Raw genomic sequence first — 14,253 nt, forward strand, 5'->3', positions numbered from 1 at the left:
TTCATCCCGAGGAGAAGAGACCAGTGCGAGATGTGTAGACAGACACTGTGGAGACAGTGCCGAAGATCTGTAGGGGAAAGAGAGTCTTTGCCAGGGCATCGTCATTTGGTGCTGTGATATACGCAGTCGTTCAAACCAAAACTCCCGGTCCAGGGCGGACATCTTACTTTCCTCCACGCTCGACCTCACCTCTTCTCGATACGCCTTCGTCTCCTGAGACCGGTCGAATGCATCACGTTGGCAGCGGCCGATATCGTCCATATCGCCGGGCAACAGTGTCCTCTGAAGCAACTGGACAGATGCAGGCCGGACGCCGCGACCCGGCTTCGCGACGCTTCCTCCGCTCAGCCATGACCGACCATCAACCGGATCTCGCGATACATGCTCACGGCATGAGGCCTTGAAGAAGATTTACCGATGACGAGTAGGGATTAGGTCCATCTGCATCGATGTCCGCACCTCTGCGAAGTGGACCAACGCCATGTGGGTGGGGCCGACATTCGCTGCACGCGCAGCGGAAAAGCGATTTAGCGGCGCCAGTTATCCGCCCACGCTCTCTGGTTCTGTACCGTCCGGTTTCGCATCTCAATCGGACTTACCTGCGGAGGTAAGACAGCGCGCAAGAGCGCTCTCGGCAACGACTGCTCTCTTGCCGCCAATGACATCGGATACCGTACTTCAAACGCGCATTCGTGGGGCAGGAACGTTGTTGCATCTGCCGGAATTCGGCTTCGTCGATGAGTCCTCCCACGTTTGGCGCTTTTTCTGCTGCTGAATGATGTGGACGGATCGCAGATTAAGTAGGCCGGGTAGGCGAGGCGCATGAGTCTTTCTTTCTTCCTGTCACAAAATTTCCTATCTGATCTGACTACGCCGCTCATTTCGAGGAAAGCGCTTGCCTGAGATGCTTCACGGTTCGGACAACAACAATTCGCACTGAAGGCTGACCGAAAATATCACCGCAATGGGCAGGAAAAACGACGTCGAAGCCACGCTCTTCGACCAGGAGCATATTCTGCCGAAACGCGAACTGTTCCTTGTATTCGGCATCATGGCTTTATCTCTGCTAGTCTGCTTGTAAGCATTGATCCTTTTCGAACGTTTTGACCACGCTGACATGCCACAGCATCGATCAGAACGGTATCGGAGTGCTTCTACCTGACATTGCAGAGGACTTGAACGCACAATCATCAATCTCATGGGCCGGGACGTCCGCTTTGATTGCCAATACAGTGTTCCAGGTCCTGTACGGGCGTTTGTCAGATCTGTTCGGGAGAAAAGTTGTGCTGCTCTCGGCTCTGGTTCTCCTCTCCCTCAGCGACTTGGCATGCGGCTTGAGCGTCAACTCGACCATGCTGTACATCTTCCGAGGTCTGGCAGGAGTAGCGAACGGCGGGATCACGTCTTTGACCATGATGATCGTCAGCGATGTTGTCACGCTGCAAGACAGAGGCAAGTATCAGGGGATTCTCGGAAGTATGGTCGGTCTAGGCAATGCTGCAGGGCCTCTGATTGCTGCTGGATTCGCGTTGCATCTCACCTGGAGAGGTCTTTTCTACCTCATCGCTCCGCTTGCGATGGTCTCATTTGCTGCGAGCTGGGTCTGGTTGCCATCCACCATGCCGAAACAGGATTTGAAGGAGACGCTGGCCAAGATCGACGTGATGGGACTGCTGTTCGGCACTGCAGCTGTCATTCTCCTGTTGATCCCAATCTCTGACGGAGGACATTCTGGTACGCCTTGGGACTCGCCCATGATAATAGCCATGTTCGTCGTGGGCGGCCTATGTCTGGTGATATTCCTGCTGATCGAATGGCGCTGGGCGGATCTTCCAATGATGCCTCTTTCCATGTTCAGGAACATCTCCGTGGCCGCGATGCTTGGTCAGAGCTTCTTGCTGGGCATGAGCTACTACTCATACATTTACTTCCTTCCGCTCTACTTCCAGAATGTCAGAGGAGAGAGTCCACTCATTGCAGCATGCCTACAACTGCCTCTGGTCATCGCGCAGACCATCGCGTCAACCGCAGCGGGGTTCTACGTTTCATTCTTCAGCCGCTATCTGGAGGTCATCTATTCCGGATTCGCAATCTGGACTTTGGGAGGCGGACTCTTGATCATGGCAGATCGTACAGTCAGTCTCGGACTGGTGTCTCTCTACCTTGCCATCATTGGCATTGGTACGGGCTTCGTCTTCCAGCCCACATTGGTTGCACTGCAGGCACAGTGTCCAAAAGCACAGCGCGCGGTCGTCACATCGAACAGGAACTTCATTCGGAGTGCAGGTGGAGCTGTCGGATTGGCAGTCTCGTCAGCGATTCTGTCGAACGTACTCAAAGGCTCGCTCCCAGAGAGGCTACAGTCTGTCGCCAACAGCGTCTTTGTAGCACCAGATCTGGCCAACTATCCGATGATCGATGCAGACGCCATTGCCGACGCCTATGCGAACGCCAGCAGGGCTGTGTTCATCTTCTGTGTGCCGCTCGCCGGGGTCGCATTTCTTTTGTCAGCTTTAATCAAGGATCGAGGTCTAGTGCGCCAGGAGGAAAAGGAGAGCCCAGTAGCGACACAGATTGCATCAAGAACGAGCGATGTCGAGAAAGGCGAGCTGAGGAGAAGCGACGATATCCAAGCATCACAGAATCGAGACGAGCACGAGCTAGGCAATAAGGCAACCACGGCGGCTCCTATCTCAAGCAGACCATCAGAGCTCAGTCTGAGTGGTGGTGGAAGTCTAAAGAGCAGTCGAAGTGAGAAGAGTGTGTGAACGGTCACCTCTTCATGACCTCCTTGATGACGATCACGAAGTAATGACTGGATGAAGACTCTCGTCTAAAGAAGCGAGGGCTGAGGCCCAGTCGCCGAAGCGCATACGAGGTGTTGATGCATAGCAGTTCTATATTACCATCTAGCAGCAGATTATATGAAAACAGCACGAATGCGTACGTTTTGCGACCTCCGTCTCTTCAAGACCACGAAGTGGACTGTCCCTGTCGTTGTCGGAACGGCCAAGCGACGACCTTTTCGAATACATTTGATTGCTGTGGAGGTGCATCGTGTTAAGATGTCTGTTATCAAATCCTTCTCGGCCAACATCAACTCTTTTCAAATCGTTTGACCATTTGCTCGCAGTATGGCGAAGTGGTCGAGAATTGTAAGGCTGTAGTTTGGCGATAATCGGATCGGCGACCTTGACGTGGACTTCGGATCTCGTTCGTGAACCAGCGACGTGTTCTTCTTCTCCACCACCTCTTCTCCACCACCACATCTGCCTAATATCGACAGCATCAGCCATTCCGCTGCGGCAATACCCTTTCTGCGACTAGTGATCACGCAGGTCCCCAGATATCCGAACAAGTGCCAATTATAAGATTCTGACGGCCGTCTCACATGCAGCCTGGCCACACCATCTCGACACAATTCGAAGTCTACCGGATCTTCGGGGTATCTGATGTCCGTGACGGTCCTGCTTCCCGATCAGATTCTGCACTCATCCTTGCCATCAAGCACGCGAGCATCGCTGTGTGGCCATCTCTAGCCTGTCAGAAATCGCCAACCCGGGATCGAGACCATCAGCGCTGGTTGCGTGAGCCAACTTCACTCCATCAGCCTTCCACGCTACACAATAAAGAGATTTCAGCATGAAGAAAGCTGCGGCGGCCCCGGCTCCCGCCGGGAATCGAAGTGGTAAGTGGTCGTGTGCCCATTCGCAGATCCGTTTCCGTGGTCTTTGGCTTGGCATGTTTTATGCGCCTCTTGTTCGTCCGGAGTCGAGCGGCTGATGCCCAGTGTTCCTTTCGCACATTGGTAAAAGGCACCGGTCTCCGGTCGTATCATCGCCGTCATGTCGTTGCCTCACTTCTCGCTGCACTCTCTCCTTTTGGTTCCTACATCCTTTTCTTCGCGGTCGTCTTCTTTGCTTTCTTCAATACTGCACGTCGGTCTTTGCGATGCTGCGAAAGGCGGCTCTCTTCACCACGGCATTCATACTCACATTTGTCGGATATCAAAGCTTACGTTCGGAATCTCTAGAAGAGTCGCAAGATTTCCACTTCGTGCTTGAAGATGTAGATCCTTCGGCCCGTGCAACGTTAGCACGAGAGCTGCCCTTGAGAGCGTCCGGAAGACACATAGTGGATGCGAAGGGCGCACGGGTGAAACTCGCATCAATCAATTGGTATGGAGCGAGCGACGTTGACTTTGTGGCGGGTGGACTTGACGTTCGCCATCGGGACGATATAGCCATCACGATCAGAGAGATGGGCTTCAACTCCGTACGATTTCCCTATTCGGATCAAATGGTTTTGGAAAATCCAATCATTGATCCGGAGTTCATCTCGGCAAATCTTGACCTGCTCGATGGCTACGATATTCCACACGACTCCGACCGCAAGAACAACATCGAAGGCCCAAGAGCCTTGGACGTCTTCACCGCCTGTGTCAAAGCCATGACGGATGCCGGTCTCATGGTCATCGTCAACGATCACATCACGAACGCGGCATGGTGCGACGGTTTCAATCTCTGCGATAGCTCGTGGAAGAATGACCACCTACTTGGATTCTGTAAGATAAGACAGACGACGGAAAGCTGGATCGAGAATTGGAAGACCATCATGAAGCCTTTCGTCGACAATCCCCTTGTTGTCGGTGCAGACCTGCGAAACGAGCCACGAGGTATCTGGGGTACATTCCCATGGGAGAACTGGGCAGCAGCAGCAGAGAAGGCTAGCGAAGCATTGTTGAAGATGCAGCCGGACTGGCTGATGTTCGTGGAGGGCACATCTTCTGCCAACGACTGCTCCGGTGTGAAACGCCGACCCGTCAGGCTATCAATACCCGGCCGTGTCGTCTACTCGAGCCACGTCTACTCGTGGTCCGGCTGGGGCACGCTGCCGTCCGTACCTTACAAGGAACGGCCGTACCCGTCGTTCAGGGCAGATATGGTACGAAAATGGGGCTTTCTGCTCGACAGAGACGAAGCTCCTGTCTGGGTCGGCGAGTTTGGGAATCCAGGTCATGCTGGTAAAGGTGATCATCACTATTGGAATGGTTTGATGCGGTATCTGAGCGAAACGGATGCCGACTGGGGATATTGGGCGCTGAATCCCAGGAAACCGGTAAGTTCTATTGAAAGGAGCCGCAACACTTAGAGCTGACGACTTCCAGGGTACATTTGATGAAGAGACATACGGTCTGCTGCAGGATGACTGGACGACACCGAAAGACGACTATCGAATGCGAGACCTGCAACGACTGATGATGCCTCGAAGTTGAGCCAGCCTCGGAGAGCTTGTAAATGTGACCGGGTTACGACCATAGAAAGAACACTACACGAAGTTACGAATCGTTCCTGCTTTGCGATGCCGCTCCAAGGCCTGTGGTCATGTCCAAAGTCTCTAACGAAGGCGCTCTATGCCCCGTAACAAATGCCGCTCCATGTGGTATATCCCGAACGCCCGTTCAAACGCCAACATACAACCTGCGAATCACAACTTGCTCTCATCTTTGCCTTCATTGATCTTGTCCCTCCAGTCTTTGCCCCAAATAGCGACACACCATAACCCTCCTGCGCCGAGAGCAACAAAGAGGGCACTGATTGTCGAGAACCAGCCCACTCCTATCGCATCGATGATCGGCAAGACAGCGGCAGACCCAGCAGCTCCGAACACGTATCGCATCGTGTAATTGCCAGCGACTACGTCGCTCTTCCGCGTTGGCATCACTTCCAAGCAGTAGGTATTGAGTGATGGGAAGCAGAACAGCTGCGCCAGGCCTTGGAGGAACATGGCGATGACCGGCAACGGGATACCTCCAACAGCTTTCTCAACCGACCAGCCGTAAACCAGCATGCAAGCAGGGATGACAATTCCCATAGCAGGCAAGCAAGAGCGCAATCGATCCTCTGGTACACGCCCACCACGTCGCTTCGAATACTTCTTGACCGTGTAGTCGGCCCACCTTCCACCAAAGAAAGTGCCGATTAGATACCCGCAACCAGGCGCGATGTAGAACAGACCTGACTGCAGCGGTGTCTCCAGTCCAAACCTCGGATTAAGCACATATCGGATCGGCGTGAGCAGGGAGTACATGTTCCAGACCAGACAAGAGCTGGCGAGCCCGGCAATGGTGAGGTTAGGGTATAGCCAGAGAGAGACGACTCGCATCGGGTTGATCCAGGTCCATACAACTTTGGCCTTACCGGATCGCGAGAGGCCTTCAAGTTCTTTGCTACGCCGGTGGACGATGGTCTCGGGAAGGAGAAAGAGGCAAAGAAGTGAGGCAGCGCCTGCGAGGGCAGTTTGGAGCCAGAAAATGTCTCTGTTGTTGGATCAGCGTTTGCGGGCGAAGTAAGGATCATGTGGGAAGTGGATGTACCTCCAGCTAGCGTAAGTAACGATAGCTCCTCCGATCAATGGACCCAGCGCGGGACCGATGAGTGTGCCCGACATGAACCACGATACTGCCGTCGCTCTTTCGACAGGTCGATAAATGTCTGATATGGCTGTTGCGCCGACAATAAGAAATACGGTACCTGTTGAAATGTCAATTTCAACCCGAATCGATATTCAATCGCTGCTTCATACCTTGGAATGCTGTCAACATGCGAAAGACGAAGTAGGCTGCCAAGTTCGGCGCCAGCGCAGACCCAGCACTGAATGCTGTGAAAGTGATCGAAGCGCTGACCAGAGAAATCTTCCGGCCGAAAGCCTCTCCTATCGGTCCCCAGAAGAGCGGTGACAAACCCATGAACAGCATATACAGTGCGTTACTTATGTTGAAGATCGTTCCCGTGGTTCCGTATGTCGCCACAACCTCAGGAGCAGCCGCGAGAATGCTCGTTGAAGACATTGGAGCCAGGAAAGAGCAAAAGCTGAGAATAGCAACGATGATAATTTTTCTTTTAGGAGTAAAGCGTTCGTAGACTTCGTCGCCTTCTTCCCAGTGCTCGTCGTGTTCGGGTTGCACGACCGCATCGTGGGTGGAGATGTGGGTGAGAGTGTGGTGAAGGCTTGGTCGTCTTTGGCTTTCCAGATCGGGTTCCGAGTCGGTTGATCCATGGCTGCTGTGGTTGTCGTGGTCTGCCTTATTGGTAGACTGAGGTGTCACGTCCACACCCTCGTAGACCTCTGTCGGTCTTTTCTCGTTGTCGCCTGCCATGCTGGCTGTTCTCGTCAAGCCAAGGTTTCAGGCCTAGGGAAGCTAAGCAATGGAGACGTGTGTCTCCTCAGTCAGGACTTCGTCTGGGCATTGAAGGTGGTCGAGACGGAGTAGTGCAACTCGAGCAATCGGGGTTGACTTCGGCAGCAAGATCTTTGCAGAATCGAACGTGATGGTGTTCAACAAAAGAATGTATCGGCGGAACTGGATGTACACTGCAAGATACGGGAAAAGTGGATACACCAAGGGATACTTATCTGACTCAACTTTTGTCCTACAGCTGCCATGCATTTCATGGCGCGGGATGCGTTGAACTTTATGCCTTGGATTGAAGATCATAGCCCGCGCTATCATACTTGACCGTTGCCCGAGTTCGGTGAGGATCACTGGAAAGGTATTCATTGGCCAGAGAGGAATTGAAGGCAGGCGAAGTCGGCCTAGAATCAAGCGAGTGTCGAAGAAAAGGGCGGGCAGAAAGTTCTTGGTATGCGGATATGCAAGACCTTTTCCGGGGCCATGCCGATAGCCGGCTGCGGGCTCCGTCTTCGCAGCGGCCTCTCCAACGTGAGTCTGAATACACGTCTGTGGCTGGACAAGGACTCCATCATAGTATTGCGGGCTAAGCGCGAGAGGCGATGCATCCCTCGTCAAGAAGCGAACAGCATCCTCCAGACTGCAAACGCAAATCCGATGTGTCTTGCTCGCCTCAACTGCTCCAAGCTCGGCCAAGGAGCGGGAAAGTCCATCATTGACGGCTTTGGGTCCATGGTGTATCCTGTGTACTTTGCTTGCCGATTTCCAATGTTCAGAGCGCGGTGTTGATGGCTTGTCGTTCTTTGCGATGCAGATGAGGTCGAGATCACTGACCTCCATGGCAACATGGATGCTGAGAATCCTCGATGCTGACATAAGGATGTCTGGAGAAAGATGCGATCCGATACCGAAAGTCTACTTGATATGCCGCGGTTGTTTTAAGGTCAAGGTCGGAGTGTAGCGCGGCATCACATGCGACCCCGAGAAATGATTAGACGTTAATGCATAGTCCACGCGACATCTCTTTTGTTTGCTATACTCAGATATCATACCATTACTACACCGACACAATTGCCATGTTCCCTGCTCTGCTGATAGAGATACAACGTGACACAGAGCTAAGCTGATCGATCCCGGTGATTCCTGGACGTACATCTGGACGAGCGAAGGCAAGAGCAAGCGCTGTGCGAATAAAGGACAAAGCTTTCAGATTATAAATAACCACGATGGCGGACTCGGTCGATCGAGTCTTCGGACATGCCCTCAATACCGTCAACAAAATCCGCCCGGGCTCGTCCAAGCCACCATCCTCCGACCGATTGGCACTATACGGCCTATACAAACAATCGATGGAGGGAGATGTCGAAAGCATAGCGTCCCGACCAACCGCACAGAAGGGCATGCCAGCGGACTCACTCAAACGGGAACAAGAGAAGTGGGACGCGTGGAAAGCAAACCAAGGGCTTAGCAGGACGGAGGCGAAGAGGAGATACATTGAGAAGTTGATTGATACGATGCACAAATACGCGTCTACGACTGCAGAAGCACGCGAATTGGTGGAGGAGCTGGAGTTCGTGTGGGATCAGATCAAGCACAACTCGCAGCATTCGAGTTCGGAACACTCCTCGCCTCTGCAGACGACCGAGCGGCGAGATTACATATATTCTGGGAGTTCCGGTGGCAATGGTGGCAGTGGGATGATAAGCTCTTCGACGGCAGCGCTAGATGGAAGTCGAAGTAAGGGCCTGCGTGTGCTATCGCCAGTGTCTCAGGCGGATGAGGAAGAGATTGCCGAGGAAGAGCGAGAAGAATTCGTGGACGCTCCAGTGTCGCAAATCGACGAGGCCGACCTCCACGGAGAGTCGACCCCGAGTGACGGCGATTCGCGATATGTCCCTTCGCAAAGATCACAATCATCACCGAGTGACGGCCGCTGGCGGAAGAGGATGGAATCATCATTAATCAAGCTCACAACGGAAATCGCTGCTTTGCGGGAACAACTCGAGTCCAGACGATATCTGAACTATCAACGGAAGAACAGCTGGCTAGGGTGGGTGCTGCGGTTGAGCTGGTGGGCAGTCCAGTTGGTGGCCGCAGACGCTGTGATATTATGGATCGTGATCCTCTATCTCCGGCGGAAGAAGGACCGTAGGTTAGAGGACGCTGTAAGAGTCTTGCTGGGAGATGCTGTAGCACAGGTGCAAAGCAAGATGCCGAATCTGCCGCGGATAGCAGTAAAGAAGAAGGACTGAGATGATCTCGGCCTCGGTCGGCGGAGGCATTGCAATTTGAGCGACATCTGGATTAACCAGCTCGTCACTTCACGACACTTTGCGATTATGGATCATGAAGCATATGGCCATGGATGAGCCTTCCTGTCCGGACGATGTACATTCATTTATGACACAACTCGAGGAATACTTTCCGTCAACATCGACACCAACATCAACCTCAAAATCCTCGACTCGTTCGCCCTCTTCAGAGGTCGGTGTTCTGCCCAGGAGGTCTCGGAAGCGCTCTTTCGGCCACCGTCTCCCAGATGGTGTGCTGCTCACACATCCACTTCGTATTGGGATGTGAATACTCTGGTTGCGGCTTCAGAATCACATCCCCCAACGCCAACTCCATTGTCTGCCCGGTCAACTCCGCATCCTGAAGGATCATATCGAAGGCTTTCAGGGCTGTACTCAGCGGCGTCAGCTGCTCCCGGTCCCAGAGATGACGGAGATGCGCCGGCATCAGATTCGTCTCGATCAGCGCGGGATTCAGGGCATTAATTGAAATTCCATCCTTTGCATACACTGGAGCTAGAGATCGCACAAGTCCAACGAGAGCGTGCTTGCTCGCTGCATAGAGAGGGATGCAGTGCGCAGGGTACAGTCCAAGCGAGCTCGACGTCACAACGATTTTGCCTCCACGGGTATTGTTCTTCTCCAGGAAAAAGTGCCTCGCCAGGTTGATGCCCTGAATGATGGCGTTGAGGTTTACATCGATCACCCGCAGACCCAGAGGCTTCGGTAAGCCGGTGGCTTCGTCGAGTTCGATGTCTTTGTACAAACTCTCGCCATCACCAACACCTGCGTTGGCGAAGAAGAGGTCCAATCGATTGCCTCCCCATTCGAAGGCATGCACGAAGGCTTTGGACTGGGCTTCGTAGTCGGTCACATCTGCCTGAAGGAACAGACAGTTCTCAGAACCCAGGGTCGAGACTGCTTCGGCTCCACGACCGGCGTGGACATCGATGATTGCTACCCGATAGCCGTAGAATTGGATGAGATTTTCAGCGACTGCGAGGCCAATTCCGGAGGCGCCACCTGTGATCAGAGCGGTAGGACGGGACATGGCGTTCGAAGTTGCAGCGGTTGTGCTCGAAAAGTGCTAGCATTCATGGAGGCATGCTCTACAATGGTCGACCCGTTTGCTCTTCAACTACCTAGGTAGCCGAGTATGGCGTCAGAAGCGGGGAGAGCTGAGCAGTGACAGATGCCGGAAGATCAGAGCGGCAACAGAAGCATGGCAATCAGCTTAACTAAATAGGGATCGCGTCTCACGGGAAGATTGTCGCCCATACACCACGACTTCCTAATCCGGAAGTTGTGCTTCCACCGTCTGCAGACGGTATATTCTTCAAACACGGTACACCACAGCCACTGCAACCATTTGAATCACCAATGAGTGCCATTCGCACCACTCCGTTTCGCTTGAAATTCCTTCTTGAACAAAGCCTCCATTTCTCTCCTCACAGCCACAGCTTGCGCCTTTTCGCTGTATTCCACATCCTGCCAGCTGAGACCCTGGCCTTGCTTGACGTCGTTCTTCAACACGATACCGTGCGCGAGGCCAATCGGCAGTCCCTCAATCTCCATCGACGCCTCGGCTGGCATCAGCTTCCCGTAGACCATAAAACCTCCTTCACCATCAAGCTTTTCGCCAGCCTTGAGATCGCGCTTTGCTGTGGCTACCACGTCGCCTTGCCAGACTTGTGTCTGGCCGGTTGGCTCGCCACGGCACATGATCGATGCGACGGATACGCCCAGTTCTAGACCAATAAGGTGAAAGGGCTTGTATTGTGCAGCATACTGCGAGGTTATCAGTAGGCTCCCCATTGCACCAGAAATCTTCACCCACTTTGCCTGTACTGTCCGTCTCGAGCCCGTACTGCTTGAAGCACTCCTTTTGATACCCTCCGGGTGCTACGATCTTGTCAGTGCACTTTCAGCAAGTCAGTCTAGTCGATGCACACCTTCTATAATGACATATACGCCCCAGCGAAGATCGTTGAAAACAGGTCGGCCATCGACCTCGAGACACGAAACCGTCTCAACTGTACCCTTCTCTGCTAAAACGCCTCCATCTGCTTTCGGCCGTAGCGTACGAGGCAGATCATGACGGCCACAAGGAGGGAATAGCAGACCATTCGGCGCTTTCAGATCACAAGCATTCGCAACAGCCGCCATCTCAAGCGCGGACTTCGTGCCATCGAGAAACGAGTTGAACATCTGCGGATTGAAGTCCCCTGTGGAAAGCTGCTCTTTTGTGAACCCGTAGTAGTCCCAAACCGTGTCCGGTGTCGAAGCATGATACTGAGGTAAGTGCTTCGTGCCTTTTCCAGCGCACACCACGTTGAAGCCTGCTGTGCGGGCCCAGTCGACAAGCTCTGAGATCAGAGCGGGCTGGTCGCCGTAAGCCATTGAGTAAATGATGCCCGCTTCTTTTGCTTTCCGAGCAAGAAGCGGGCCAGCGAGCACATCCGCCTCGACGTTGATCATCACGATGTGTTTCTTGTGCTCGCAGCATAGCAATGCATGGCGTATACCAGCTGCTGGACTTCCGGTTATCTCAAGGACGACATCAATCCCTGGCGTAGCTATCATGGCTGCAGAATCCTGAGTTATGACGGTCTTGCCGGTCTTGATGCCTTCCTCAATGGACAAGGAGCCAGTCGTATCATACTTCTCCTGAGGGAAACCTGTTCGCTTCAATGCTGCCTTTGCCCGATCTGCGGACAAGTCCGCGATGGCTGCCAACCTCATTCCCGGAGTCCCATGGCATTGCGAGATGCTGCAATCAACGGTCTTAGCTGAACTCCCTCCGCTGCCCATGTATGTAGGACAGACACTGGACTCACAACATGGACCCAAACTTTCCTGCCCCAATCAGCGCCACTTGAATCGGCTGGCCAGCAGTCTCCCGTTGAGCGAGCTTCGTCGACAAGCTTGTCATCTTGGAGTTTCACAAAGTCAACGATGTATATGGCGAATGTTACATTCGAACCTTTCGCTCAAAGTACGGAAGATCGAGAGGACCTCCGTTGACGGACATGTGGGAACATTGCTGATCGTGGCCCTACGAGCGGGGTCGGGGCAAAGCAGACCGATTAACCGCCAGTATGCGTGTAGCAGCGCATTGCAAGGAGCCTGTGTCGACAACAGCAGCTGCACTCCCTTGTGCACATTGACAGATGCATCTGATGAGGTGCGCTGAGACGGAAGACGGGCACAGGTAAGGAGACGAGGGCGCGCCTTGTCCGTTTTGTCCCGAAGAATTGCCGCGGCATTCGAGTCTCGGTTTCATTGTTCTCTTCTTCATCATTACATGTACACAAACCTCACATCTATTCATCACAGCTAGGAGTCGCATCGAGCGGACCACGAACACGATGCTGAATGCACACGCGTGTGCGATAGCAGTCCCCTGTTTGCGAACCATGAAGCTGCAATTCGATTCTCAAGCCCGCACGACAGACTTCTTCTTGTCGTCAACGCCCAGCCACATCAAATCCGGGCGAGAGTAGTGGCCAGCGGCATCGGCAAAGGTCTTCGTCTTTGTCACCAGGTTCAAGTCCAGGTCCGCAATGATCAACTGCTCATTCGGGGTTTCCGGGGCGGAGAGGATTCGCCCATCGGGTCCAATCACAGCAGAGCTGCCGACGATGGAGGCACCCATAATTGGCGCTCCCTTCGTCTTCATGAGCTCGATTCCAGCTTCGGTGATGACGCAAGTTGCGTGCAGGACGAATGCTTGCGATTCGATGGCATAGGATTGCGCTTGATTGCGGCAGCCCTCGACAGACATGCTGTAGAAACCCGGAGAGCCGTGAATGAATGAATCGAGAGGAGGCCAAGCCTGGATGGGTAAGTCAGTTGCCTTCAATTGCAGATTCGCTCGAGACTGCTTACAGCAACGTGGATCTGCTCTCCTTGAGAAAAGGTGTAGTACCTGCAGAGCAAAGCGTACAAGGTCAGCGGATGTCGTAGACAGTGTGGTATTCACGAAGACCCCGGCGTCCGAGGCAGTCTCGGGCACTGGAGGCCTTCTGCACTTCATTCTCACTTCAGGAGCGGCTGGATGTGCTCCCAACATGAGAGACTTCCAACGCGGCCAACCTCGGGCAGATCCACCACTTTGGCGAGACAGTCTCCCGATGCGTCGCCTAAGATCGTACGTTCCATGTGGGTGGGCTTCGCCGTTATCAGCTTTTGAAAAAATACGCAACACAGCATCACACGAGCTCACCTTCAGCTTGCGTCTAACCATCTTGATTTCGCCCGTCTCGCTGATGAGAGCCTGTGCGATGTAAACAGACTCCCCATCTCGCTCCGAGAAGCCCAGTGCGACATTGATCTGATGTTCTGCAGCTGCAGCACAGATGCGCTTCATCTCTATCGATCTGATCGTCAAGCAGTTCTGGACGTATTTGACGCCCAGGTCAAAGTCGACTGGTCGAGACCTGATGCATCGTCAGACGATACTCAAGCAGATTGTTGGTTTCCTTACCAGATCCATGCCGGACATCCTGGAATCCAGCATTCGGGAAATGCAACGAGCTTCGCCTTCGCCTGGGCGGCTTCTTCGATGATCTTGATGGTTTTCTGAACAGTCTTCTCAAGGTCTAGCCATACAGGCTCGTGCTGAGTGACATGCGATTAGAAACATATCAGCAGTGCGTTACAGCATCTTCGCTTCGTGGTATGCTGTACATACAGCTACGCGAATGGTCGACGCTGGGGCAGAGCTCATCTTTCGTGGTTCCACAGATGTAGCGGGTTCTTTCCTTGGAG

The 14,253-nt window shown here is 53.5% G+C and overlaps 3 protein-coding genes across 3 annotated transcripts; 2 read left to right on the forward strand and 1 right to left on the reverse strand.

Annotated features, from left to right (window-relative positions):
- Positions 1-863: 863 nt before the first annotated feature.
- MYCGRDRAFT_219755 (putative major facilitator superfamily transporter) lies at positions 864-2,768 on the forward strand (the record flags this gene model as incomplete). Its single annotated transcript, XM_003855092.1, has 2 exons — positions 864-1,077; positions 1,127-2,768. The coding sequence occupies 2 exons, from the start codon at positions 965-967 to the stop codon at positions 2,766-2,768; spliced, it is 1,755 nt and encodes a 584-aa protein (XP_003855140.1).
- A 1,183-nt stretch (positions 2,769-3,951) lies between these two features.
- On the forward strand, positions 3,952-5,275 carry EXG5 (Exo-beta-1,3-glucanase; the record flags this gene model as incomplete). The annotated part of the gene is made up of 2 exons (XM_003855093.1): positions 3,952-5,118; positions 5,168-5,275. The coding sequence occupies 2 exons, from the start codon at positions 3,952-3,954 to the stop codon at positions 5,273-5,275; spliced, it is 1,275 nt and encodes a 424-aa protein (XP_003855141.1).
- A 212-nt stretch (positions 5,276-5,487) lies between these two features.
- MYCGRDRAFT_68968 (uncharacterized protein) lies at positions 5,488-7,291 on the reverse strand (the record flags this gene model as incomplete). The annotated part of the gene is made up of 3 exons (XM_003855288.1): positions 5,488-6,319; positions 6,377-6,533; positions 6,586-7,291. 3 exons carry the CDS (start codon positions 7,157-7,159, stop codon positions 5,488-5,490), a joined length of 1,563 nt encoding a protein of 520 aa, XP_003855336.1.
- Between the last annotated feature and the right edge of the window lie 6,962 nt (positions 7,292-14,253).

The sequence above is a fragment of the Zymoseptoria tritici genome, chromosome 2 (genome assembly GCF_000219625.1).
Source record: "Zymoseptoria tritici IPO323 chromosome 2, whole genome shotgun sequence".
Taxonomy (NCBI): domain Eukaryota; kingdom Fungi; phylum Ascomycota; class Dothideomycetes; order Mycosphaerellales; family Mycosphaerellaceae; genus Zymoseptoria; species Zymoseptoria tritici.